Below are 22516 nucleotides of genomic sequence, written 5' to 3' on the forward strand. Positions count from 1 at the left end.
ACTGTTTTGTGAAAAGGTGGGAAACAGATAAACAATGCTATGGCATAGTGGGGTTGCTCTTTTGCAGGGTATGGAATTCAACAGGGCCTTTCGTCCATCCCACAGTTTTCCCTGTGCGTGGCAGTACAGCTGCACTTACTAGTATTATGTAGTAAGGCTGTTCTCTGAAAAAAAGACCTCTTGAAGAGGGTGAAACTTGATTTAGAAGGGAAAATGATCCCTGATGGTTTTTGGAAGGCATTTTTTCTCAGGAAAAGACCAGGCTCTTTTTGCACATCCTGATTACTTCTCAAACTTTCTGTTCCCAAGCACATTATTGAAGTCCTTGCATCTTGAGCCTTAGGTGTGTTCACACAAATCTTTCTGCTGCCAAACCAAAGACACACTTTATCTCTTATTGCTGCACTGTTTGCCAAGCAGTCACAACAAAACCAAACCAAATAAAAAATAAACAAACAAACAAAAAACAAAAAAGGAAAATGAAGACCAACTAACCAAAATTTTCAGACTGGCTTTGCTTCAGAAAGAAAAAGCTACGTTCCCTCCAATTTCTCCTTTACCTCTTACATGAAGATTATATCCTGTATTGTTGTAGCTCTTCTGTCTGCATTCACTAAGGCCAGAAATTTATTTCTCTTAGTTGATAGCTAGGATTGTCTGATGCTATAGTCTATGGATCTTTTACTGAGAATCAATATAAACACACAAAAACTTAAAATACTTACATTCTCTCTCCTCCTTCTAAATTTGCCTTTTACTTCATTGAATTACCTGTAAAGAAACCTACATCTCCTTTGCACTTGTCTTTCAGATTTCTTCCCAACATTGTGAATGTTCCAAATCATGAGCATTACTTTCCCTTTCTGGTGCTATCTCCCAATTTCTGAAAGTGACTTCTCAGTTTACAGAGTGAACTGTGAAGACAGAGCTCGAGCAGCCCATCTGGAAAAACAGCTAGTGGGCATGCACAACAGACATCTGAGTCAAAATTTCTGTGCTGGGTGGAAAAGATGTGCCCCTGGAGTTGTCACATCCTACCTAGGAAGATAAACCCATTCTTCCTGGTAGAACACACTGCAATTCCCCCCTTCCCCACGTGACTGAGTTTTCTTCCATAGGACATGGCAATGTGGAAAGAACAATGTGCACCCAGGTCTCATCAAGACCTGCCATTTGGCCAGGGCTCACTTGTGGGTATCAGACCTACAGGATGTACCACAGAGTAAATAAGATACAGTCTTTTAGACGTAAGCAATATTTGCTGATTTGCTTTCTCTGTCTCCCTCTATGTCTCTTGCTCTCTCTAAGGCTTTCTTCTAGCTCAAGAGCAGAACCAGCAAAGAACATTTAAGAAATTGTTAGGCAATGTCACAATGGCCAGTCATTTGTCAGAAACAGGGAAAATAGCCTCAAAAGAGCCTTTAAAAATCTGAACTGTGTAACACTGCTAACCTGCTGATAGACTCAACCTGTTGTCAAAATGAAACTCTTAAGACTTCTCAAAGAAAAAACTAAAGAGTTTATTAAATGTTTCAAACATGGGAGGGCCCAGGAGGCCACATAGGAGGGGAAAGGTTTGAGGAAACACAGAGGGAGGAAGTTGATAGTTCATCTCTGAGGCAGATGATCCAGCAGCTAACACAGCTGCAGTCAGCCATACCAGCTGGCCAGGAACATCCATGTGGAGTAGTATTATTTTTAAGTACCCCACGGACCATACAGAAGATATTACTTCAACTCACCCAGGCTTAATCACATGAAAGCTCCTACTTAAGCTCTTGTCAGCAGTAAAAACACCAGTTACAAACCAGTTCTCCCCTTACCTATGAAAGACAGCTGTCCATCAAGACTACCACTTTATTCCACTAAAGATGGGAACGAAATTAACTCCACATCCGCTGAAAATACTAAAAGTTAAATTTTCAACACAATTAAAGAAATTAAGATCCTTAAATCCTTAAGATCAACATGGTACAGATACCTGCTACACTTCTGCTTCCCTTCCATTACTGATGCCAGTTGTGATCCCATTTCTCAGGAGGACTGATGCCATGTAGCACTTACTTTTCAGCACTGACAAAAAGTAACAAAAATCTGTAACACAAAAATCAGTCTTCTTCTAAGTAAAAGACAAGCAAAGCTCAATGCTTTGTCTGATTCACTTTTATGCAATCAGGTAAAAAGGACTGTTTTCTGTTAAGTAGTCCATCTTGAAATGACTCATGAACAGCAGGGAACACCAGGTTGTCTCTTATTCCTGATGCTAGCCTGAAAATGAATGGAAAAACTATAAATTTATACATAAATTTCAGGGGAATATTCTCTTTAGAAACCATATTTTGAAAGAGAATTGTTTTGAAATGAGAAACCTCTTTTATAGGCTTTCCTAGAAAAATAGGAAGATCTAGTGCTTTGCTGAAAGCTCCCAGACATCTCTAGTCTACAGGCAATATATTTATAGGGATGGTTTATGTCACAAAGCCATTACTCACCTATTGGCAATTGCAGAGACCAAATTCACTCCCAACTGTTCAACATCCCCTAGCAACTTCAGAACCGGATTACATATGGGAAAACAACATTGAGATCATATTTTAAAATTTTAAACTCTGTTCAGCCCATTTTTTGGGTTTTGGAAAGACATATGTACAACCCTTTTCTACACTATTATACAGGGACTAAAAGCCATGCTGATTGTACATAAACTTGAGCAAGATGAGGCATGGCAGTATTTGTCCAGAAGAAAACCATATGCATAACACTTCTGCATACTGACAAATATGAGAGTTTTGGGGAAAAATTAGCAATTATCAATCACTCAGATGGAAATAAATTATGTTACTGAATTATTCATAAAGAGCTCTAAAATAGTTTCCTCATCACTCCTGGTTGTTTTTTTCTTCCCTCAGTGTCCTCTAGATTTAAATCAATATATACTAGCAACAGAGTCAGTCTTATCCAGGCAAATACCAAGCACTAACACAGTTCTCTCTGTTTATTTTGCTGTCTGGACTGCTGCTGCCCATGGTGAATGAAAAGATGCCTGTCTCCCATAAATGTTTGCTGTTGGCACAACTTCTTTCACTGACCCTGTTTTCAAGACTAGTGACTTTCATTTCTAGTTCAGCACTTTCCAGTATGGTATTCACTCAGCAAAGCTACAGCAGCATATCAGTCTAAATACGCTTGGTGTCTGGCCTTTGGTGTTCATGCAACATTAATTTAAATACAAGGTAAAATATTTACTTCTAAGTCAGTCACATTTTACAATGGTCTTTTGTTACAGAGGAATTCAGTGGGTTGGGGTTTGCAAGACAGGGCAGGCATCTCTCTTAGGAGAGATTTAGTCTTTCATGAAAGAACATACATAAATTCAGGTAACTCAATGACCCATATGATTTCTCCAAACAATTCAAGTCTCTGAATGCACAAAAACCTCACAGAAGTGCCTAGGAACAGCTCTATTTTAAGTCTGGCATTCTAAAATCAGCTTCAAATGGAATCTGCAGTCCTGTTTTCCTCTAAAAGCTGATATTTAAAATCAGTCAGAAATGTCAGAATAATTACTTAACCTTCAGACTTACTGGCAGACTTACTTGGTTGCTTTATCTCTCATTTTTTTAAGATAAAATTCAGATATCGAATAAATCATTCCTTGGCAGTCCTGATTTTCACTACTGACCAAGTCATCAGCAAGAAAACGTCACCTATTCTGTGAAAATAGGAAACTCAATACATCACATCATAGAAATAAAGTTTTTTGAATGATTGGGTTCAGTATTTATCATTAGCTAAAATGAGCAAGCATATGAACAGATAGAAGTTATACCCATAAAATATGTTACACTACAGTAAAGTGTATGTGCTGCTCACACAGACATAACTGGGCTGTGCAAGGGTGCAGCTACAGAGGACAAAACCAGAAACAGCAAAAGAAACCAACTTGGTTCTCATTCAGTGTCATAATTTCTGGCTTGTTTGAGGGTTGGTGTTCGTTCTCTCCTAAAATAACCATATTGAATCATTTGTGATGAACTTTAGATCCTATGTATGATTTCATTCTGATGAATTCTGTGATGTAGCTTTTGCTTAAAAACTGTAGACCAGAAATCTCTCTCTGCCACGAGGCTTCCAATAGAATTGAGTAGCTAAAGGGCAATTGCAAATCCTCAACTTTTGATATCCCCTCAAGCATCAGTTATTATGATAAGGGGAACCAAGAATTCCTCCAACCTCCTCTAAGATAAAAATTCAGAATGGAATATCCCTAGGCAAAGAAAACAGGCTGGGGATCTTTTTGTCTGATCTGGCATCAGACAAAAGATATCTTTGACTCTTGACAACTTTCCAGATATCTAGAAACTATCTAGAGAAACTATCTAGACATTATACATCTATATAGATAGTTAGATATTTTGAATTTGATAAAATGCAGCTGCATCTGAAAGAGGTTGCAAGGAATTCAGACAAAATGATGGGAAGATGTGATGCTAATCCATCATGCTTGTAGTCACAGAGGGAGCAGCAAACATAACTGGGAAATAGAGGAAAAGCAATATCCTTCACTGTATGAAACACAGCTTATGGACAGAAGAAAATTCCGTGACACACAGAGTACTCCCTGTGTTTCAGACTGACAGTATTTTACAGTTACTGAAAGCTCTGATATATTTATTTTTCTTACGCTATTTTCCATTTTTTTCTTTAAAGGGACATGATATACTTTAAAGTTGCACAGAACAAGGCCAGGTGTATGCACCCCAATATGAATATAGCTATGAAACCAAAACATGATTGTTCACTCCTAATTTTTCATCAGCTGAACTCTTGACAAATCCAGAACAAGGATTTCCAAACAGCAAATGGCACATAAACATTCCAGGATCCTAGAGCTGCTGCTGCTGTTTCCAGATGAAGCATTCAAGCAGGACTGCTTTATAAACCCTGATCCAGAGCTGTTTAAACTCTTCTATAAGCTACAAATAGACACTCAGACTGGTATCTGAAACGTCAACTGATTTCCTCCTTCTGACCCTGTCACTTCTGTAGCAATTCAGCCAATGTTACATAAGGCAGCACAACAGAAAGATTCTCTCCTAAGCATTAATTCTTTCACATGGGTAAATCAACTAAACAGACATAACTGGAAAACATGTGAAATTAATTATTCTAGTCTACATTACATTGATTTCACAGCAGAATAACTATTAGGATGTTTCCTGATTGATTCCTGATGTGCTACCTTGATAGTAGTTCCTGGATTTAGATTGCTTCAGTGATGTAAGTGAGAATTCAGAAGTACTCAAATGAACATTTAGAAACAGTAAAGCGGGGGACAGTGGGTGGAGGAAGATCTGAATATGTGCCTGCTTCATCCCATTTATCCTGCAGTGCTGGTGTAGCTCTTTGAAGTGTCAGTATGGGGGAAGAAACTGCATTACCCAAATACCATTTACATAATCATTTTCTTCATATCTAAGGAAGACATTTCTCTCTGTTGTTACTTTAACTTGTTCCTTGTAATCATACACCTCTGACAATAAACACAAAATTTATGCTAATTTCCTCCATCATTCCTACTTCAAAAAAAAGAGATCACCTCTAGCAGAGCAAGTATTACCTTTATATTGCACTGACAGGAAAACTGTACATTAACTGGCAATTCAATATTTTGCTTCTATCTGAATCCCTTCCCCGCCCTTGAGAAGAGAGTAATCACTAACGAGTATTTACAGTTCTGAAGCTTCAGAGAGGGACAGATGCTCAGAGGCATCTGACAGGAGCAGTGGGTTTGCCTTCTGCTCCTAACCTGTATGTACTATTCCATGCATAAAAGTTACTTCTCTGTTTTTTATCATATCTATCCACTCTCACACAGTAGCAGATAAACAAACTGAGTGCTTCCACACTGAGCAGGGATTTGATATTATCCTTACATTCACCAACACTGTAATGGAGGTTTCGTGGCCTTTTTTAGGTGTCAATGTCATGGCCTGGATTCTTTGAGGGAAACCTTCAACACAACCACAACTAGGTAGAATTACCTTCTGTGGGTTGCTGCACATGTCAGTGCCCACATTCTGAGCATTTCACCAACTAGCAGCTGGTGAGCTAACTGAGCATTTCTCCACTAGCAGTGAGAACTGATCAGTGCTGGTGAGAGACGCAGAAAAAACAGTCCCAGAAACGTGTGTTTTTCTCCCACTGTAATATCTTTAGATTGAACAGCTGCTGCTATTTTAAGATTTCCTCTGCTAGGAAGTACAAATACCAGGATCCCCATTTCTACTCTGCCATGCCCCGCAGACCCTTCCCCAAAAAGCCCTCAGGTCAGCATGCAGAGCAGCTGGCAGCCCTCAGCACTCCCATGAGCCAACACTGAGTAAATCAAACACTACACAGCCACTCAGGGCTCGTGCAGCCTGGACAAAGGGGCATAGCAATGAAGAACAGGTCTGTCTGCAGTGATTGCAGCCAAACTCCAACTTCACATATCCTCATTCAACAAAGGTACCTCATTTCTTAGACCAGATAATTTGAATATTGCTGGCCTTCCTTTTCTCATGGCACTGATGGCACAGAAGCTCATTATCACAGAGTTCTTTTGGTTGGAAAAGACCTTCAGATACCACCAAGTCAAACCATTAGCCCAGTGTGCTAAAGTCCACCACTGAACCACGTCCCGAAGTGTCACATCTACACGTCTTCCAAATGCCTCCAGGGATGGTGATTCCATCACAACCCTCAAAAGCCTGTTCCAGTGCTTGACTATCTTCTTGCCGAAGAGATTTTTCCTAATATCCAACTTGACTGCCCCAGGTGCAACTCAAGGCCATTTCCTCTCTTGTCCCATCACTTGTTACTTGGAAGAAGAGACTGACCCCCATCTTGTCTCAACCTCCTCTGACCTAAAACCCACTGCATTCCTCCCATCCACTTTGTCTCACACCCCTACAGATCTCAGCTGTCCTCATGCCAACCATCTGCACCGGTGTGCATCAGACAGGCCACTGTGCTGTCCAGTGTGTCACCTGCCATGTCCTGCCACTGAGAGTGAGCAATCACACCTGTGATACCCTGATCTAAATGAGAATGCTCCAATTTCTTTCTTGTCTCTTCTCCCAGGATATTTGATTACTTCAGCCAACACCAGGAACACATCTCTGATGCAGCTGCAAAGGCTTGTCCAGGTGGAGGAGGTGCCAGTGGATTGGCAGGCAAACAGTGGCAGTATCAGAGGTACAACACCACTGCCAGCTTGTCAGCACTGCCCACTGACCTCCAGCAACACAGGGTCCCTCCTCAGCCTCTTTCACACCACCTCCACATGATCTTTGCCACCTCATCCTTTCTCCAGGCTTGCCACCTTGCATACTCTCCCAGGAAATCAACACCTGGCAGGAACACTCTCTCCACAGCATTATCTTGATCCATTCTGAAGCAGTCCTTGGAGGTTTGATATTGCTATTGAACTGCAATAAAGCAGGATGTTGCCAAAACGCCACTGCAACAAGCAATCGATTCTGCTTCCCAAGGGCTCCCTGAAAAATCTGGGATGTAAATGCTTCTGAAGGCCACTAACCCACAAATACAATCAATCAAGGAATTTTCAGTAAAATTACAGCCGTAACTATAAGTACCTGAACTTGTTAAACCCTCACTTTTGACTATCATATAGAAAAAACAATACTTTTTAGCCATAAAACTCCTTCTTTTACCCAAACATACAAAAGATGCCAGATAATATAATTACCTATTGCATGTTACCTGAAAACAGGCACTATTCCAAAGAAGAAAGAAAATACTTTCTTCAGCTTCATAATCTGCGAGTGGTAAATTGATTCTCACATCAAAACACCTCAAGTGGGCAGCTGAAAAACTAAGCACAAAATTTGAGAGTTCTTGGCTTCAAAGAGACCAAGGGGGTTTTGTTTCCCCTTACTGTTTTTAAAGGGCAAAAATAAAAATATGAATAACTTTTAAAGTTTTCAGTACAGTATGCAATTTTCTGACATACATTATCTCTCAGAAATCCAGTGTAATCAAAGATGAACAAACATTACTGTTGATATATTTAATAACCAGTCATTTTTTTATTCATACAAAACCAATCTGTTGAAAGCTTCATCAGAAATCTGAATGAAGTTGGTAACAGACGGTATCTGTATCTCATTTGAAATTTAAATGAGTCATCCCTGTCTTTTAGGGAACTAGGATGGAAAAGACTCCTCTTCAGTCTTGTGGTGAAAATAACTTTCGACTCAGCCCACACAATATCCCCTTTAATGATCCCTGCTTAGCACTACTTTCATGATGACCTGTTAAATAAATGGGTACATAATGAAGCCTCCAAAATTAAACCAAAGTCAAATACCTGAAATAAAAATAAGCACATGGAATGCAAAACATAAAAAGATTACATATTAAGATTCCAAAAAATAAAAAAAGGACAAAATAGGAGTGTGAGATACGGCACAGAAGGGCTTTGAACTCTTGCCAGTTTTGAATGTTCAGAGGAGGGACCTGATGCTCCAGGGAAAATTTCCTATTTGACTCCAGGCCCTGACAAACATTGGAATTGTTCCAGCTGGTACCTCTGCTGCTCTCCCTTCCCTTAGAGCAAGCTGAAAAGTGTGAAGAGGCTGTGTAACCTCTGCCTATATTCATGCAAATACCTTCTGACAATCATGATAGAATGCTTGCCCAAGCACAATAGATCAATGACTGCAAAATACTCTCATCTGAGCTCTTCTGTGGTGGTTTGTCAATATTAAAACTACCACATGTCAAAGTGGACAATGACAATACATTGTCTGGGAAATTCTAGCTATACCAGTCTAATTACAACCTTAAAACATTGTTCTCTCACTGCAAAAGGTTTAAACTGCAATGAAGACCTCAAGAACAATCCTACAGGAGGCTTCTTTGTAGCTTTTAAGCCCATTTTTTGGACTGGGGACAGAATGAAGCCTTTCGCTAGGAGACTGGATGGACAAACTGGATCAGAGATGCTGTTCTAGAAGAGATTCTGCTCTGGATACATTGGTGGAGGGAATCACAGTTCCACATCATGCTCGGTCCATTTTGGGAGGTCCTGAACACTGTTATGCACATTGAAACAGATTCTTCTTCTACATCTAAATTACATCAAGTATCAGAAGCCGTATCAGTGTACTAACTAAAATTTTATAACCAGGTTCATTTACTGTGTCAACACGGTCCACTGTCATGGCTTCCCAAACCTCTGGAACCACACAGAACTTCCAACCACAATATCACCAGGCAACAGGTCAGGTAGAAGCTCTCACAAATCAGCGGTGATTATGGCTTAATATTGCATAATTGGGATACAGGACTTGGGGTGTGTTGGAGGAGTGGATTTGTGCTTTCCAGGAAAGGAGGTGGGAGTTCAGGACAGAGATATTTCTGGATAACAGAGACCTGGGTTTCTATGGGATTGCTCAGTATTACTGTAGTTTCTCACCCACTAGCTGCCATGAGCAGCCTATCCCCTAACTCAGGGCTTCAGCTGTGAAAAACATATAGCCCTAAATATTAAAGTTTTGTAAAATTAATTCAATCCTAAAAATTCTCCAATACCTCCAGTCAAAAAAAATTTATATAGGCAAAATGTCACTAGTCTGAGAACTGAACAATGAAAGTAGCAATATATTTAATTGTAAGAAGAAACCTAACTAGAGTAATATCTTAATTGCACAGACACAGCTATGAGTATTTTACTATGCAGTTACAGTTTAGTTTGTGGCTTCTTTTGGAGGATTTCAAGGATAAAATGAGCACGTCAGTTTTAAACAACAAATGCTGGGAGTTCATTTTGCTGCTCTGTAGTTCAACAATGATTATTATACTTTGCACCTAAGGGAATACTGAGGAAGTCACTAAATCAAATTATGTTATATTTTTAAACTTTTTTTTTCCCTTCTTTTGTGTTTTTCTGAAATCTGAGTGTAACAAAATGCAGAAAGTAAAAGTAAACTGAGAGAAGAGAAAAGAGCTTCACTTTTATTACCAGTAAGAGACTGAAGCCATAACATTTTCAGCTACATATTTCATATGAAGAACATTTTTAGACAAATACTTTTCACCCAGAAATCTCTTTCCTTCAAATATATTCCAAAATTGTGACAAGTTTAATGTATTACTTCATATTGCATGACTCCAACAACAGACCGTGCCTAAAAAGAATGACATCCTTATGCATATTCTGCATTAAAATTAATCTATTCAAAACACACCCCCTCTTGCTAATGTTATTTTTTTTTCAAACATCTGGAGACATATATTAATATTAGTATGTCAAGTGTTAAATTGTGTTTAACTATACATAAGATAAATTTTCCTATGTAAAGGTCTTGATGGTGAAGCATATTCAAGAAGCAATTTCCATAACAGCAAGAAACCTTACTAGAGTTGCATGATTTAGTGAGATACAGCAGCCTGAAATACACAATCCTGTTGACCTTCAATACTTCAAAATCATTCCAGTTTTTATAGCTCCTGTTGTTTGCCATCCCATTTCTATCCACTGTCACTGAGTATACAAACGGTCAGAGTTGAAAGTCTATTTTCTGTACAAACAAAACGTGCGCTGCTCCATGCCTACTCAGCCAGGGATTTCATTTACTGCCTGCTTACCAACCTACCCCTACCTAAGGACTCTATTTCCTTCAATTTTAACACAACCCTTCTCCACCTTTCCCTTCAGCCATTTTCCATCCATGCTGATGGCCAGGAACCATCTGTTGTCCAGGGCTGTGAGACCAACTTCCACAGCTCCCAGAGAGAAGGAAAACACCAGAGTATCGTGATAAAATATCTGTTAAAAAATCAATGGGCACCACTGTCACACGAGCCATTTCTTTGTTTGCATGCCCAGCTCTCCACACTGCACAAGCAGAGGTGCTCAGCTTTCATCATATTTCTAGGAGGCTTTGTCCCAACATTTCTGCTGCATCTGATGCTCAGCCCATGCACACTGAACGGCCCATGAGCACAGGTCTCATCCCACAGAAACAGCTCCTGAGAGACACAGACACAGTGGTGGTGGGATCTGTCCTGATTTCAGTCCTCTCCCACTCTCCCTGAGACTGCAGCCATCCTGAACAAAGCGGTACATTGGCCTGAAAATCTCACTTTTGATAAAACAGGTAAAAAAAGGCGAACCGCCCAAGAGAGCCCTCATGTAAGATTTGCAACAAAATAGCAAAAGTACTGAAAAGTGAAACCTGGCATTTTACTAAGAAAATCCCATTTTATTTATAAATTTGCAAGATACGTGGTTGCTCAGCATGGTAAATAAAAGAGAATACAAACTCTGTAAGAGCACAAGAGGCAAAGTTTTGTTCTACATTTCTACATCATGTGAAATCACTACTATGTGATCAAAACCACCAGCTAAATAATGCATCACAGAAGCTGTGCAAATTCTATGGATCCAGAAAGATTTTCCTTTTGTAGCTTCAGTGGCCAGATGTCCCTGAAATGTTGTAAAACACCATTCCTGGAATGTTCACGTGGCTTGAGAGAAGTAGTACTTGCTGAAATGCAATGAAAACTAAACAAGGAGATGAGGAGAAAAGAAATTTAGGGGTTCTAAAGCACAGATTCTCTTGATAGCATCTCTGGAGAAACATGTCCTGTCTGCCCATATCATCAACAAGCATGGAATTCTTGAGCTAATCTGGAGGAAATCATAGTACAGAAAGAAGTATGACTGACACATTAAAACGCGCATTTATACTGCACTTTTCTGCATCTGGGGCTTTGTCATCAATCAAGATTTCTTTCCAGTCTTCATCTGACCAAGGAAACATGACTTTTCTCAATTTATTTTTGCACACCAAGTCAACATTTTAATGGAATTTAATATACAAATTAATGTCATTCACACAACATACTTTCCTTCTCTTGTTAATCCCCTGGGTCATCCAGTAGACCCAGCAGTTTATCAACATCAGACCTCACAAAGACCCAAAATTGTAACTGATATTCTTAAATAAGTTTTTAACAGGTGGTAAAATTCAAGTTAGTGAAAATAAAAGGCATGCATATCTACCTAACAAAGACCATAGTCTCCGCAATGTGAAAGCCATTTAAGGCATCAATTTATATTTGTTTGTACAGGTGTGTAAGCAATATGTACACATTGTTAGGAACTAGCATTAGATAACATAAGCAGATAATCAGAGTGTGACATGGGAAAAAAAGACTTAATCAAATCTCAGCTTCATTTAATAGCAATAAAATACTTTTTTGTTTTGGCTCTTTTTGGAACGTAGAACTTTTTAGACATATGTATATTAAATACGTTTTAAAAAAAAATGCTTTAAAAAACTTTTTTTTAAAGAAAAAAAAATTTTTCTTTATTATACTGTTGTTAGCCTTAATCCATTTCCATTTTAAAATCCATTTCCATTTTACTTAGGATCAGTTTAGTCAAAATTATAAAAATATAAAAAATTACAAAATCTGGAAGTTAAAGCTATAATACTTTGCTTGCTTATGTTACCAATAAAAGGGGGAAAAAAAGCCCTGCCACAAAGAATTTTTTTCTTTCCTTTTTTTGGGGAAGTGGCAGGGAGGTAAAACTGCAAGTGTGAACTGCAAGGGGAATATAACTGAATTCAAATTGAGCCCTCAGATATCTGAACTTGTAACACCATCACTGTCATAATGATGCCTAAAAATTGTTATCTATGAAAACTCATCTGTATCAAATGAGGCAAGAAATATTTTTATGAAGACTACAGCTGGTTGTAAGGCAAAAAAAATACAGAGTGGTAACAAATAATAGATTTAGCAAAGGCTGTCTTCATTAGTAAGTGGGAGAGGAAGCAACCCTTTTGGAGGTTCTCTCCCACATTTGCCCTAAACCAGGTCAGCATCGTAACAAGGGAGACGGAAAGGATTTCACAGCCAGCATACTACAAACTGCAGGGATATAGGTTAAAATCCTGTTAGTTGCTTCCTAGACTGAAAGAGAAGTGATCCTCTGACAATCCAAATACTCAGGTTCATTTATTTAGCACCACAGTTGTGCATAACACTTAATAAAATCTACAGAAACAGGGAACACCCCCAAACAACTAAACTGATGTCTTCTTATGCAGCTTGTAGGAAATATTTTCACCATCTATTTTATTATTTCTTTGTTCAATAGCTCACTAGCTAAATTTTTACAGCACTAGAAACCTGCAAACTGAATCAGATTTGAGAGAAAAGGCAAAAAACCGACCAAAGGCCAGGCTCTATTATGAAACATCCTTCCAGCACCCAATTCAGAAAAATAAAAACATACAATATTATGTGCAATGGCCATGTAAAGGTACAAGCTTTTCTATAGCACACAGGTATGCAAGGTCTATCAGCTTAAACCAATAGCCTAATGCAGTATCATGCCAAAACCTTTCCTCCTGGAAGTCAGGCAAACTATTAGATTTACGAGTAAAATACAATTCCAATGAATGACATTTGCATGTCTTCCTAAATTAAACCTGCTAACAAGAAGTACTGGATAGCTGCTTCTGTAGTTCTCCAGTAGCTCCATCATACAAGTAATTGTTAACTATGTGTATACTATGAAATTATTAAATGTTTATTTCCTGATGTCAAATCAGTTATTAAGCACATAAGAAGTCACATGAAGGGCTTAAATTATTCACTTCCATTTATCACTTGGTCTTTCAACTTCAGCAACATCAGAAGAATATGATGATATTTAACATGAGCATTGCTTATTTTCAGTACTTTCTGAAACATTAATATTCTTATTGATAAATGTTATTTCCCATCAGAGAGAAAAATCTTGCCACATTCAGTTTGTGCATATTTATCTGAGTCTTACATTTCTACGGTACATCAATATGTACATTTGCCTTGGCAGAGTTCATTCACATGACTTGCACTGCAATTATCACACTGCATGTAAACTATGCAATAATCTTGATGAAAACGACAATCAGCTCAGCCTTTGTACTTAATTGTCCCCTCCAAGATGAAAAACACACTTCAAGAAATGGAGTCAAGGAAAACAAACTAGCAGGAAAAAAAGAATTTCATAAGGTTCATTTGGTAAGTTACTGGATACAACCAGTATGTTCCACTTTATATTACATCAAACCTCTCTCAGAAATGTTATAGAATGCCTAAAGAGAGCAGAAATAGACCAAAATTATTATCCCCTGATGTTTTAAATTCTGAGACTACTTCTCCAGAACATGGAAGGATAAAAGATATTTAGATAGCAAAAAGCCATAAACTTCTAAAATTCAGAAAATGCATCTCTTTAGCTTTTACATGAACTTCATGCACAGGTCAAAGGAAATTGTCATTTAAAACATCTCAGTAGTTTCCAGATGTTCTGTAGTCCCTAGAAATAAAGAACTAAAAGGACGCTCCTGAACCACTGAAGTCCATTCTCTTTGAATGAAGATACTGACTGACTCTCAGCTAAGGACAGCATCCCACTGTAAAACCAATTCATTACTTTAATCTTTATGACCCTGAGTATATAAACCAAGTGCCCCAATGGGGCACTGAAAATTCTAATTTTCAGTTTAGTTTTCATTACCAGCCAGATGACTTTTATTTTTTTTTTTGGGTGTAGGTGTATGTGTCACTAATTGTTTGTCTTCCATCGCTTCTCCTCAAATCTCATGCCTGGACTATGGACTATCTGTAGATGGCAGTCACACAACTCTCAGCATTCTTCTCCTCTGCAGATCCATACCCAAGTCAAGCTCTTCTCATCTTTCACAAAACCTGCCTTTTTTCTAGTGATCTTTGGAATAAAGGTGCTTAGAAGTTTACATAGTCATCCAGGCAAGGATTCATTTTAGCTGGATACTCTGCCATCATAAACGAGTCTTTTCTGGACACATGTCCAAATCACCCAGTGATCAGCCAATGCTTCCTCTCTTCATTCTGCTTGTCCTTGCTTCTTTTTCTAGTGATGAATTCAGTCTATAGCTGTAACTTCTGCTGTTAGTCCCCAAATGCAGGCACCTTATATTTCCTATTATTAAATTTCATCTAGCTGCTATTACTGCAGTCCTCAAGGTCAAGCTTTTCTTCCCCATAACATTGTGATCTTTTGCTGTATTAGGAATCCTTGAACTGGGTCATCAACAAATTTCATTATAGCAGTGACATTCAGTCACCCCTTCACAAGTAAAAAGTACTAATAAAGGGAAATATTCTCCAGAGAGCTCTCTGAGAAATCCGCCATGAAATCCTCCTCCTGCCTGACACCCTCTGAAGTCACACTACCTGCCATCTCCCCTCACCTACATGTGCAGTTACTTTAATAATGGTCATCTCCTTTAGCAGGGCTTCTAGTCTCCTGTTTGGAACAAAAGTAGATTTTGTTTTTTCTTTCCAATATACATTCCCTATTTAAAACAGTTACCAGCTTTCCAATATACATTCCCTATTTAAAACAGTTACCAGCTTTTCTTCACTGCTCTCATAATGCACTGCCATGACATAGCAAAGGTTAACAATGGCACGTTGGTTATGCCAACCAGTATTTCAGGGATCACACACTATTGTATTGTATTAATCTACTGTATTACTGATTTTAGTAACTGGCAGGTGTCTCTAATAGTTCATCTTTTTCTTGTCTTCTATACAGATATAACCATACCAGACTTGATAGAACCACTTAAATGTCTTGCTATAAAGCCTGTGACTTTATATATCAATAAAAAAGCATTAAGATAAAAATCATTTGTTCACTTTCCAAGATTATAAGTGAAAATATGGCATATACTGGGGGGGTTCTTGTTTTTCTATCACACCTATTCCTAAAGCAGAGTATCATATGCTTGGCAGTATCTTTTCCTTTGATACAACCCTTCTGGTTTTCTTCAGGTCCTTTTTCAGGTGAATATTCAATTACAAGGTACTGAACCATGCTCCTACAAGATTTGGTTCCTTGTTCAGGATACTTATTCCTTAGAGTATGATTAATCTTGAACTTTAAAAAAAGTCAAGTCTCGCCCACACTCCAGATCCTGAACAAGTGGTATAGCATCAATTAACCCTCACTTTCCTGTGTTGCAGGAAATTCACTGACACCTGCCTTGCTTTCCTCAAATATGAGCAACTTATTTTTTTATATAATGCTTAACTATACAAAACATGTTACTGATAATTTAGGGCAGGGCTGACTTTAGATAAGGCCAAGTGTGGAAATCAGACGCAATGTAATTCACACAAAGACAAGTCTTCCCTTTCTGCAGACCCATTGCTTCACCAAACTGCCTAATACAGGAGCTGATTACCACAACCACAGAAACTTTGTGTAGGCCCTCACACCTCAGCACACAACAGATATCCCCAGGTGCTAAGACAGTATATAAAAAAAAGATAATTATAAATACTAGGACATAAAATTTTGCCCACACTTCTTAAACCAGGACTGCTCCAAGGCCCAAATCAAACCATTCTATATCAACAGATTAAAAGAAAACAAAGAAGTACTTTAAATTCAGCTCAAAAAGTGGAATTTAGGCTAAAATAATCAAATATATATTCTAAGCACATCACTCTGGATATTTTTTAAAACCATAAGTGTCAAATTCCGCTTGAAGTAATTTCTGCGCTGTAACTGAATACAGAGAAGGAGGAACACATCTGGTGCCTGCACTGTGCAAACATATTTATGATTAAATAGAATTGAATACCAAAATTCTGCAATGATAGAATTCATTAGACTAGTATAATGCTGCATAATTACTCTTTTTTTATAACATCCACTGCATGCTTTAAGAGCTCTTTTTACCCACTGATATCAATGTGCTATGACATATTTACATACACCTCGTATAAAAGGCTGAGGAAGTATTAGACATGTCAGAGGGTGACACAGAAAGGCAACTGTTGTACAATAACTACACTGTCAGCAAAACAAGAGGAAACTGATTTAAATTCATTCCCCGGCAGGAAACTCTACAGACAGGTACTGGATTTACATTTTGAAAGGAAAAGTGCTTCATACTATAGTAAGGAAGAGTTCTAACACAACAAAATCAATCCATCACTCCTTTCTACCAGCACTCCTTACTCAGCTTGCTTGCCTTGCATTACTGGCCCTCCAACAACACACCATCCACAGCTTTCCTCACAGACCTTGCTAAGTAAGCATCGCCCTTGGGACTTTCCTCACTGAAAACATCTCCACACATTACTGCTCACATCCTAGACTTGGAAGAAAGTTGCCAGCAGGCAGTGGCCCTCTCTGAGCCTCAGCATGACTACCTTTGCTCTGCTTCTTTCCTACCAACCCAGGTGTCTCATGACTCCTAGTAGGGAGCCCAGTCTCCCTCCTGGCTCATGCAAACTGTAGCACATGAAGGCTAGGATCCAACTTCCCCAAGCCACCAAGGAAAACCAGGGGCTCCAATGCCACAAAAACTTGGGCTGACACCAATAAAGGAGGGTTGCCACACTTCTTTAAAAAAATTGTCAGGTATCAAAGACTTTTGCCATCACACTTTCAATTCTTTTCATGTAAAGTGGCCCACTGTCTCCCTAAGGCACACTCCATCTCCCTCTCAGTGTACTCATCATTCTTCATTGTTGATACAGAGGAGCAAGGGAGTTTGGACTAAGCAAAGAGGTAAGTGAGCTACTAAGGCTGATGGTGCAAATATGCTGGCTGCTGTCCCAGATGGGTAAGGGACGATGGCCAGGCAGTCCAGTGACAATAACAGCCTTTGGATTGGGTTCAGCAGGCAATTACGGAGCCAGCATGGAGCTGGCAGATTGGCACAAGGGACAAAGTAAGTGTCCACAGCCACACTGTCCTGCCCCTTCAAACAGCAGCCAGACACCCACCTGATAACACTTTTCTCCAAAGCTGAACCTGCAACCAAAGAAGAGTCAAGGAAATGGAGATTGATAAAAGCAGCCTGCAGGGACAGCAAAAAGATAGCTGAAACCAATTACTATTTGCACTTATTTCACATCAGCCTACATGTTTCTAATAAAAAAACCAAAACAACGGCCCTGACCAACCACTTCATTTCCAGCCCTCTACTAATTGTGGGTTATTTGAGCTATGTGCCTGCAGGCTAAGGAAGAACTGCTCTGCATTAAATATATATTGAGTTCCTAACCAAAATATTCTCTCTCAGATTCTATTTTTATTGTAAACAAAAGCCGTAAAAGTTCACACCTCAGGTTCCTTAAGACAACAGAGAAACACTACATTGAGCAGTTGCAAACTGCAAAGAAAATCATTAAGCCAAAATTTAAAAGATGCAAGGGTGTCACTCAAAGGCCTGTCCACAAATGGCACCATAACATGCTCTGTCTAGTAACTGTGGTATGAAGAAAATCTACCTTTCAACAGTTACTAGTACAACTAAGAAATGCCATATTCTTAACAAGCTTAAGATTCAGGGGACATGAAAGTTATGACATTTTTAAACTCTCCTGGACCAGAACAGAAGTTAGGCTGCAATTTGAAGTAACTTAAAAGTAAATTAAAGTAAATATATATAAACATGAAGTAAATTAATATAAAGCACTTGTTCAGTAAGTAACTATGCTTGAACTGACTCTTTCGTTTTCATCATTTTCTAATTAGTTAATGTTGACAGAGATATATTTGAAACCTAACTAATTAAAATTTTACATCATGTCTCCTTTCTTTCATAAAAAGAATAAAACAATCACAAAACCACTCCAATATGCCAAGTAAAATGGTTTAAAGGTTCACAAAATATAAAATTTCAACAAAGAACCTGTCGATGGGCATCGAGGAAGGATTTTTCAAATTTGGTTTCACATACAGGAGGTAACACCAGTTATGGACCTACAGATTCTCAGTGCAGAGCAAACAAAACACCAGCATCACAGGAATACAAGGCAGTATTTTACTGCTCACAGCTCTTTTTCAAATGTTTGAAAACTCCAAAGCTTCAGTCAGTCTTTTGAGTAAGGTGTCAAATTCCCAGAAAGATTCCCGTATTTCCACAGTTTACTGTTAACTGACACTAGGCAAAAGTACTCCTATACAAAAGCAGCTCAAAAAACTGCAGTGCTATTATAAGGAGAAAAAAAAAAGCAGCTTTGGGGAAATGAAGGATTCTGCTACAAGGAGCCACACCACCTTGGACTCTCAGCAGTGGCCAGGGGCTATTCTCCCACCAGATGCCAAAGACATCTGCCGCAGGTCCCAGCATTCTGGAAAAGCCCTGCCTGCTCTCAGCTGGAGCCCACAAAGGACTCGGCAAGGTGGCTGCCCAGAGCTGGCTGCTGCTGGCAGAGCAAGAGAAGCAGCTCCATCCCAAATATCCTTTTCTCCAAGCAGCTCTTGCACGCAAAGCAAAGAGAAGACTGAATATCAGAAGAGTTGTGTCCTGGCAACCTACAGGAAGACAATGCCAATTCCCAGAGCTCTACAGTCCTTCCTCCATCACAGGGCCAGACACATGCTGTGGGAATGCCTGTATTTTTCCTAAGAGGAAAGCAAGGCAGGACAAATCATCACAGGCTAAACATAACCCTGGGACTGAGACATCAGTATCCCTCTTAGATATCTTTCAGTCCATGTGCTTTTGAAAATCATTATCCTAGCTTTCAAATACCAAAACTAAGTTTAGTATCATTTTCAATGAATAAATAATATGACTAACTAAATATTTACATCTAAGATTGAAAGTCTGAAATATTCTAACACAACATGACACAAATGCCAGTGAAAACAAATGAAAAAAGTAAGACCTCGTGAATTACCTAGATGAGATATCACAAAGACAGAAGTACTCCCAGGGTGAAATCCATATCTAAAGAAAAGTATTTCATGTTCTCATGTTTTTATTACATGCAAGTGTGACCTGGTTTGGTAGTTTAAACTATTGAAAAGATATAAAACCTAAAAAACCCCAAACCAGGTAGGAGGTTTCTTAGAAAATTAATCCCAGAACCTTCCAAGAAAATGAAAATATAAAGTCATCCACAAAGGAAAGGGCTCCAAAATATTACCAGCATGCACCAGTAATTTTAAAAATTTATATTGATATTTATAAATTTATATTTAAGAGTTTAAAGGAACTACTTAAAGTTCAGTATTTGCCCAAGTCTTTGCAAAATCTGAATAAAAAGTCAGAGAATGTATTCCAAGTCTGTCTCAAGTACCTAGAGGGCCTTCTGGAGAGGGTAACACAATTTAAAGGCTAAACTCATAGAATCAGCATGAAATCTTCAGAAGACATATTTATATGTTTAAAAGACTTTTTCCATCCTTTGAAGAGTTATAAAAATATTATATGAGCCATATTCCCATGTAGAGCTGTTTGGAGAAAAGAAAATAATGTGACAGAACTCAGAAGAATCGATCAGCCGCAGTGCTGGATATTGCACATCATTTATTGATGTTTCAAAAGTGCTGCTATTAGGCTGCAATTATATTTTGCTTTTTCTTCATTACAAAATTTAAAAAATGTGATGGGTACTTCACTTCTTCTCTACTCATCCATTTCTCTAGACAAGTAAGGAGACTCCCAGTCCTTTTTCTCATGCATTGCTAGAGAACACCTTGTAGACCACAGAAAGCCTACACTGAGACCCCAAACATTTTAAACTGGAAAAGAGCAATAAGCAGTGTTGAACAAAACTAGCATTTCTACTATGTTAACTGGTCACTAGAATCAAATATTCACTCAACAAAGAAGCTGGTGATTGGAATCAAGTACTCATCCTTAAAAGAGCTTAAAAATATAACAGCAAAATCCTTCTAGTATTTCCTAGTATTTTAATTATGCACACCTCTGGTATTTATAAAGCAGATTGAGGGAGTCTCAGCATGCAACCACTTAGTCACAAAAACATTTTGTAAAATGTCCCACAAAAACAAATGTGAATGCTTTTGTGTAGAAGGGTTCTTGGAAATGCACCCAATGGAAGTAAAATTAGTAATAATGACAGTCTTACCTGGTCCCAGGGACAGATGATTCCTCCAAAACACATAAAGAGATATCCCATGGCAACAAGACATACCCAGACCACCAGAGAAAATATACGAAGCAGCTTCTTAAAGACAGGTTCTACGCAGACAAGGATAAATATAGCAAAAAAAATTGCTAGGGCTGTTGGAACAGTTATTAAAAATGCCACATGGTCTTCAACTTCCTGAAAACAGAGGAAAATAAAAAGGAAGTTAAAAACAAATGTAATTAAAGACATGAATAACATACTCTAAACTTATTGTACATGGAGATGGCAGAAAGACACAACTGGGTATCTAAAGTTAGTTAAATTCAAAATAGACTTTCTTTCATGGTAAGAAGCTGTTTTATGGAGCATCAACCTTTTAACTACTACTGTAATTACTAACCACAATAGCACAACACTTCTTTTATCTACTTTGAGTTGCAGCAGGCTGTGAGAAGTCCGTGCAGCATGAGGGGGGCCGAGTTGGAAAGCTGGTCCCAAGCTCAGTCTGCAGTGGACCCACAGCCCATGGCCAACCATCCAACAACTCCACTGCTGGCACACACAGAACAGAGAGGAGCAAAATGCAGAAGAACAGAAGCTTGCAAGAGCATCAATCTACAGGAGAAAGAAACTTCCCCTGATGCCTGACATGCCCCTGCAGAACCTCTTCTCTGCTCTGCAGACTGAAAAGACCCACCCCATCAGGAGAGGTGCTGGAGCTGAAGCAGGCAGCCCGATCTGCTCTGTAAGGGCCAACGCAACCACAGGAAGGTGACAGTGACAGCAGCAGGGACCCTGCTGTGAGAGGCACGGAGGTCTGCCTCTGACACACTCTGAGAGCTGTGCTGCTTACTGGGGGCTCACAGCAGGGATGGCACCAAGACACTCCCAAGCCTCACAGAGCCCTCTCCTGCCCACTGCCCCTGTAGCTTCACAAGGGCACCAGTGACACAGCCAGGAGCAGTCTGAGCAATACCAAGATGGATTGCAGAGGGTGATGGCACTCTGGAATGCAAGTTGTTTTTTCACCAATCCTCACAAAATGAAAGTTCCCAGGGGAACAGAACCTCAATTCATGCCGCTCCAAGTTTGATGCCAATATCAGAAAGAGATGCTCTGAGTCTGAAAGGGGATTGCAAGTGTGCAGAAAAAGGAATTCCAGCCATTCTAGCCAGTATGTTGGCTTTGGGGGCATGGGCAGTAAACAAGAGATGTGCACCTAGGACCTTGTCACACAGATGTGGTGGGATGGTTCCTACAATGGTAATGTTGGAAGGGAAGGATACTGGCTCTTCAGGAAGGAGAGGGGAGGGGACACAAGGAGGGGTGTGTCCTCTACGTCAATGACCAGTAAGAATGCATGGAGCATCCCCTGACGGGTGATGGATGAGGAGCTGAGGGGTTTATAGGTTGGGTTAAAGGAAGAGCAGAGAGCAGGTTAAAGGGAGAGCAACATTACAGTGGGGGTCTGCTACAGATCCTCCAAACAGGAAGACTGAGAAGATGAGACCCTCTCTAGACAGGAACAGCCTTGTGTTCATTAAGTCTTGGT

At 39.2% G+C, this 22516-nt stretch overlaps 1 protein-coding gene across 2 annotated transcripts in view; it reads right to left on the bottom strand.

The window, feature by feature from the left end:
- ADCY2 (adenylate cyclase 2) overlaps positions 1-22516 on the bottom strand; it is a 203893-nt gene that overhangs the window by 162389 nt on the left and 18988 nt on the right. The window contains exon 2 of one of the 2 annotated variants that reach the window (XM_077182476.1): positions 20962-21159. The exons of the other annotated variant lie outside the window; for it this stretch is intronic. Coding sequence (XP_077038591.1) covers positions 20962-21159 — 198 coding nt within the window. The remainder of the gene's footprint in view (positions 1-20961; positions 21160-22516) is intronic. 2 annotated transcript variants of the gene reach the window in all.

Source organism: Agelaius phoeniceus, chromosome 1 (genome assembly GCF_051311805.1).
Source record: "Agelaius phoeniceus isolate bAgePho1 chromosome 1, bAgePho1.hap1, whole genome shotgun sequence".
In the NCBI taxonomy this organism is placed as follows: domain Eukaryota; kingdom Metazoa; phylum Chordata; class Aves; order Passeriformes; family Icteridae; genus Agelaius; species Agelaius phoeniceus.